At 36.2% G+C, this 7025-nt stretch overlaps 1 protein-coding gene across 1 annotated transcript; it reads left to right on the top strand.

Moving 5' to 3' along the window:
• The first annotated feature begins 678 nt into the window (after positions 1-678).
• LOC311081350 (uncharacterized protein) lies at positions 679-6288 on the top strand. Its single transcript, XM_084111890.1, has 5 exons — positions 679-837; positions 1100-1420; positions 1646-1954; positions 4719-5009; positions 5086-6288. The coding sequence occupies exons 1-5, from the start codon at positions 792-794 to the stop codon at positions 5280-5282; spliced, it is 1164 nt and encodes a 387-aa protein (XP_083968016.1). The 5' UTR covers positions 679-791; the 3' UTR covers positions 5283-6288.
• Positions 6289-7025: the final 737 nt, after the last annotated feature.

The raw sequence follows: 7025 nt of genomic DNA, 5'->3' as shown, positions 1-7025 counted from the left end.
GAAGTTATTTCAAACACTCGACTGACCAATAAAGTGAGTTTGGAGCAAAAACATGGTTTTAATCTCATAAATTGTCATGTTTTGATGCTGTGGTAAGCTAACATGTTAGCTAGCTCTTATGCACCTGTTACCAGGAACAAGATCATTGGAATGTTATTCTTCTTTTTAAGAAGGGCATTTGATACAAAGTTACAGAAGGTGAAGTTTGACCAAAAAAATGCTGGGTTAAAACAGTATGAATAGATAGCTGTCAGTAAATATAATAAAGACAAAATAATAATAATGAGAGGATATCCAGGCCGGAGAGGTGTGAACGTGTGCAGGGAAGACTGAAACTGAATGAGGCAGTTTACACCATAAAACAATAGAGACAATAGACTGAATGATGCTTAGAAGATGACAATAAACAGCATTTTAAAATCTGGTCTAAATAAAAGCACATGACATGGCATGTCGTATGGCCTTAAAGACATTTCATACATACATTTTAAATAACTTCACAATACATTTAAGGCCAGCTAACAGGCTAAGGGATGTTTAACTTCTCAAATAAAGTGACCATGAAGTTCTCACTGACAAAAGTTGAAGATTGCGCCATCAATCTATATAGGAAGTTGTGGGCTACTGGAGCTTAATATGGTAACCTTCAAACATTGTGAAATGGGGGAAAAAACTCTCACACATCAACTCGGTTAAAGACGTATGGTTGTTTTTACACAGCAGCTGTCATTGTATTGTATTAATAAACCTGTTTTTCTTTTAATATTTGTGAACTGAAACTGTTACAGAAAATGTTTCACATGGTTCGGTTCTGTTTGTGCTTGTGGCGTCTGTTTGGTAAGTTTGAAGTGTTTTTATGACTTCAGTTCTTTCTGCTTCAGATTTAATGTTGTTTTCTTCTACATTTCCTTTATATAACAACACAGAAGCTCAAATACCAGCAGCATTCAAGAAATAAGCAAGAAACAGAATGTGTGTGATTTTGTGTGGAGCTCTAAAGAACTTCAGTTCAGTGAATCTCCACAAAGATAAACTTTTACTTCAGTAAAACATAAAATGATTTAAAAGTCTTACTCTTTTTTATGTTTGTTCTCTTTAGGTGTGTTTGGTGTTACAGATGAGATGAATTCAGTGTCAGTGATGCAGGGAGAGTTTGTCACTTTACACACTGACAGAGAAATGAGGAATAATGATCTGATTCGCTGGAGGTTTGGACCTGAAAACACTTTAATAGCTGAAATCAGTGTAACGGACAGCAGTGTGACCCTAAATGATGGTTTTGATGCGAGATTCAGAGGCAGAATGAAGGTGGATCATCAAACTGGATGTCTGACCATCACAGACACCACACCTGAACATGCTGGACGTTATGAACTACAGACCAAACATATGAAGAAGTCTTTCCTTCTCACTGTCCATGGTCAGTTAATTATCAGTTTTATCGGTTTCATATTTTAATAACCCCAAATATTAATCCACACACCATATTTCGTATGTTGTGATTACTTTGGTATATTATTCTGTTCTATTATAATTTCAAATGGTTTACTTTGGTGAAATTAGTATTCATAAGGTAAAGGTAAAATTCATAAAAGGTATTGAAAGTCATAGTCTGTGACAAACCCTGTTTCTGTTCGTTCTTCAGGTGTCTTTGGTGATAAAGATGAGATGAAGTCAGTGTCAGTGATGGAGGGGAATTCTGTCACTTTACAGGCTGATAGAGAAATGAGGAATATTCTCTGGAAGTTTGGAAACTATTTAATAGCTGAAATCAATAAATCAGGAGACCGCATCTCTGTATATGATGATGTTCTTGATGGGAGATTCAGAGACAGACTGAAGGTGGATCATGAAACTGGATCTCTGACCATCACAAACACCAGAACTGAACACGCTGGATTTTATCAACTACAGAACAACCACACTATGAAGTTTTTCATGCTCAGCGTCTATGGTGAGTTTAACATTGGTTTTACCTATTTTATTACAGCTTAAAAGTGAACCTAAAGAAGTATATTATTACTTAAATGTTGTTTTAAATGTAATTTCCAAGTTTCAGATTATATGCAGTTCAGGTTTATGCTCTTTTTGTGACCAGTCTTGGTCAGAACAGTTTTGTCGTCTTTCCTTTTCTACCCAGCTAACAATTAATTGTTCTAAGAACGTTTTCCAAACATTAAACATCAAAATGTCCAGGGTTTTTTTTATGTTAGAGGAAAACAAATTAAATGTCACTATGATGTTCCTAAATCTTTAGTTGATGTTTGGTTGAAAATAAGTTTTATTTGAAAATCAGTGTTTACTTAAGTTGACGCTTGACTTTGGTTAACTTTTTTCTCTTTAGCAATTGAAGTAGTGTTTTCACAGAATATTTGTGCATTGATAAAGATATTGATTAAAAAGTCAGATCAGCATGCCTGCTTTAATAAGCAGTTAACTTATTTAAATAGTCATGAAGTTGAAGCATTAAAGAATATTTTTTTAAAAAGTAATAAATATGGCCATTGTGATACGAAGGTTACTTGTAAAACTGAAGGGGTCTCTGTGAGATTTTCCAAAAATGCTACAACCACTTGTAAAAAAGTTGAGACACTCCATACAAACCTCAACAATGGTGACAAAACATATTCAAATATAAATAGTAAAATAATTCAGCTGCATAATTTATTCGTCACAATGCATGCTGGGAGTCATGAATGAGTTTTATATGCTAGTATCCATCATGCACTGCAACATGAAGAATGTAATCGTTGTTGTGTTTCATATGTTGATGTCTGTGAGTGTCTAAACAACACAGTAGTTAATAATGTCCTGCTCACAATATGCTGATATAATATTTCAGAATATCTGGTTGTTACGTGGTCAGAAGCACAATATTTAAACACATTAATAACAAAACACACTTCTGATCAGTGGATCAAACCACTTCACAAATGACATTAACTTACAGCCAACATCGTGTGATGTTATTCTGCCTTTAGTTTTCTGAACACACTGTTCAAGCAGCTGGAGAAAAAACTAGCAGAACAATCAAGTGTCAAGAGCCTAAATACAGGAAACACTGATCACCACAATGGTGACATCAAATGTTTGTGCCTCTTTGTTTCAGTGTTTCATCACTAATACTCAATAATTCAATTAACTCCAACACTGCTTCAGTGTAATTTAACAATCTGTAGTGTGGACACATGAACACTGAGCGTTTGTCATGAAACTCATGGGATTTTGCTTTGTAAAATGCTTGTCAGCTAGCCTGACTTCGTCATACTCATATTCTAGTCAGAATGTGAGTCTGATACTGCTCCATAGGGCTTTGATTATGGGGCGTGTCTCAACCGAACCAGAAAAAAAAAAAAAACTCTGCACTCAATTGGATAGACCTACAACCAATCAGAGCAACGGAGTAAATGACGCATGTTCTTCATTCATATTTTCAACCAACAAAATGTCGCGGCTCTCTGTTCCTCTTTTAAAATGAATGCGCTGTGGATATCTTCTATAACAGACGCGATGGCGGAATCTACACATGATGTTTCATAAGCAAAGTTCGGGAGGAGCACGTACAAATAATCAATCCAATATCAACTTGTCATCAAACAATACCATAATGTTACCCTATCTATCAGCATGAGGAAGCATATTCACTCTGTCAACTTACCTAACACTCCTTGACAGTTTTTCAGCATCCCTCCACCACCCCGAATCCTCACTCTTGTCTTGGCTTGTTCTTACACAAACAGGAATACGGGGGGGAGTATGGCTACCGAGCCCACAGCCCTCTCCTCGGACAGCACGTCATATACGCATTTATTCTATCTGACTTATTTGTAAGTGTGAACTTGTGAAATCTCAATTCTCCAGCGGCAGTCATCTTTGTTGTAAACTAATTCAAATCAAGCGCTCTTTGGTGACGTGGGTGATTACGTAACCGCAGATCATCTGTCCATCATCGATTAAAGCCCGCCCTGGCAATTTGATTGGCTCGGCCTTCTGGGAGCCGAGCATAAATACTCCTCAACGGATCGAGTCCAGACCGAACTTCCCGACCAAAAAATTTTGTGGGCGGGGTTCGGGCTGGCACCCAGGCTACTTGTCAGCCATTTTATGCCAGAAAGTTAGTGATCCTTTATATTTTAAAGGACATTCGAAGAAATTTGTTCAAAGAATGTTTTCTGCCAACACGATGAGAACATTAATCAAATACTTCAAACAATGTTCATGTAATAATCACGTATTGTCAAAAGTGTTTAATTCTAAGAATTTTTCTAAGAACACAAACTTTACATAAATTTAAGTGGAAAGTTAGTAACAATAACTACTGGATAACTAACTAAAGGTAACAGAACTTTTCCACGTTCCAATGATGTTCTTTTAAAACAGCGCACACAACCTTATTCATATGAAGTTAGTTGTCATTTTAATGTTTAAAGGATGTTCCCAGGAATGTTCTAAAAATGTTTTCTCCCAACATTATGAGGACATTTAAAAAACATATAATAGATAAATAACATTTTTGTGCTAACCTTTTGAGAACATTATTGAAGACCAGATAACATTGAACAATCTCTATATTAACGTTACAGTAAGAACATTTGTTCATAACTTTGAGAGAACATTGCCAGAACGTTAGCCAAAGTTATGAGAATGTTCCTGTTAGCTGGGTAATCAGATCATCTTCATTTATCATCATGTTATCTTTATTCTCTCATGTTTTCCAGCCCCTCTACCTGTTCCTGTCATCTTCAGTTACTGTCCTCAAACTTCATCATCATCAGTGTCCAGATGTTCATTGCTGTGCTCAGCTGTGAACGTGAGTCATGTGACTCTCTCCTGGTACAAAGGAAACGGTTTATTGTCCAGCATCGGTGTGTCTGATCTCAGCATCAGCCTCTCTCTACCTCTGGATGTGGACTATCAGGATAAAAAAACCTACAGATGTGTGCTGAACGGTTCATTCACTGAGCAGACTCAACATCTGGACATCACTCAACTCTGTCACACATGTTCAGGTACGGCAGCGCTGATATTCCTGATATTAGCATTCGTTCACTGAGCTGATCTCAGTTTCATGCTTTTACTCCTCAGACTCAGTCCACGGTTGTGATGCTGCTGAAGCCGTGATCCGATTGGTCGTCACTTCGCTGGTGGGCGTGGCTGCTGTGGTTGCTATTGTTGTGCTGGTTTACGACATCAGATCCAGAAGAGCTGAACAGGATCCAGCTCAAATTCCCACATCAGTAGTGATGGGAAGTTCAGATCATTTTTCTGACTCTCTTGTTTGACCTCGTTCATCAAAATGAACGAATCTTTTTTCAAGTCAATTCATTCAAGTGGCTTTAAATGTTACACTGTTAACAGCCAAAATTCCCAGAACACATACACCTATGCAATCTTGATCATATTCTGAATCTGAATTCTGAGGATCCAGCTCAAATTCCCACACCAGGAACATAGATGATCTATTTCTTATTACATCTTTTTTTTGCTATTGATACATCTTCATTTATTTTTAATGGATTTATATATGCATCTGCTGGTATTGATGTTGCTTTATAAGCAGCTCATTTTCACACTTAGAAGATGATTGAGAACAAAAACCTCATCCTTTCCTCGCTAGTCAAAATTACCTGAAGCCCTAAAATTATAGTTTTTTTTTTTTTTTTCGTCCTGTAAGCTTATATAATTTCATTTTGATTGTATTTTTTCTACTTTGTAATGCTATGTTTTTAGATATATTTTTATTTTATTTACCTCTAAATTCCTTGATTTTTATCAATAATTTTAGCCAGAACCAGAACATTCTACACATTATTACAAATAAATAGCATGCATAACCTTTTAAAGCATCTCAGTAAACCTCACATTTGGTGTCTTTGCCGACCTCTTGTGGTCATGTTACAAAAAAATGTTTTGGCCTTATAGCTCTATAAGCAGCAAATGAGCTGGTTCCTATAGTCCCATTTGAAGTCAGTTTGCTTCTTTATCCATTCAGGTACATGTTAAGACATTACAAAATCTTTTTTGAAGAAGAAGAAGAAAAATTTGAGCATTTTTAGTTTCAATTTTTTTTTTTTTTGGATTTGTTGAAGTGACAGATTTATGTAATTCAAGTTAGTAAGGTGGACAGCAATAATGAATAACAATACAATAATTAGCTCCTCTAGACAATAAAATTACTCCCACTGATTGTAAAAGTTGAATTTGACATTGAATGTAAATTTTTAATAAAGAAATAATAAATAAAAATGCTAAAAATACCTAAAAATAAAGAGAGACCTCTGAAAGGTACCAGGCATTGGTCCTCTGTGATATCTGGCCCTGGGTTGTAGAGGAGTGGCAGATGATCAACCCACATGTCCCTGACTTCCCCTAAAGACGTCAGGTTTAAAAGTGCTGTATGTATGTTTTTGACAGATTGCCTGAAGTAACAGGCAGTGTATTAGGCCACAACCTATTATAATGCACTTTCTCTCTATCTGATATGTCAGCCCCAGTTTTCGTAAGGTCCCTTCCACTGGGGTGCCAGCTTCATGCGGCTCTCCACTGGGTTTTTAAACCACACCTTGGCACCTACGGTATAAGGCTGGTGATGCAATCCTTCATCATGATATATTTCTGACGGTCACAAGCTTGCCTCACTGAGACACCCCCCAGGACAGCGTTTGTACCCCCATTCCCATCTACAGGTGAAACTCGAAAATGTATAATATTGTGCACTATAAATCATTTATTTCAGTAATTCAACTTAAAAGGTGAAACTAATATATTAGACTAATTACATGCAAAGTGAGATATTTCAAGCCTTTATCTTAGTTATAATTTTGATGATTATGGCTTACAGCTTATGAAAACCCCAAATTCAAAATTTGAATATTGTGAAAAGGTTTTCATAGCTGTAAGCCATAATCATCAAAAACGTCATCCGTCACACATTAGCTATGTTTCCATTCAAAGTTGTGAATATACATTATGCACAATATTGGAATATTGCATAAAACATTTGTGAATAGGAACTGCAGTTATTC

This window comes from Abramis brama (genome assembly GCF_963993115.1).
Source record: "Abramis brama genome assembly, chromosome: 4".
NCBI lineage: Eukaryota > Metazoa > Chordata > Actinopteri > Cypriniformes > Leuciscidae > Abramis > Abramis brama.
This window is presented reverse-complemented; position numbering and strand designations above follow the sequence as displayed.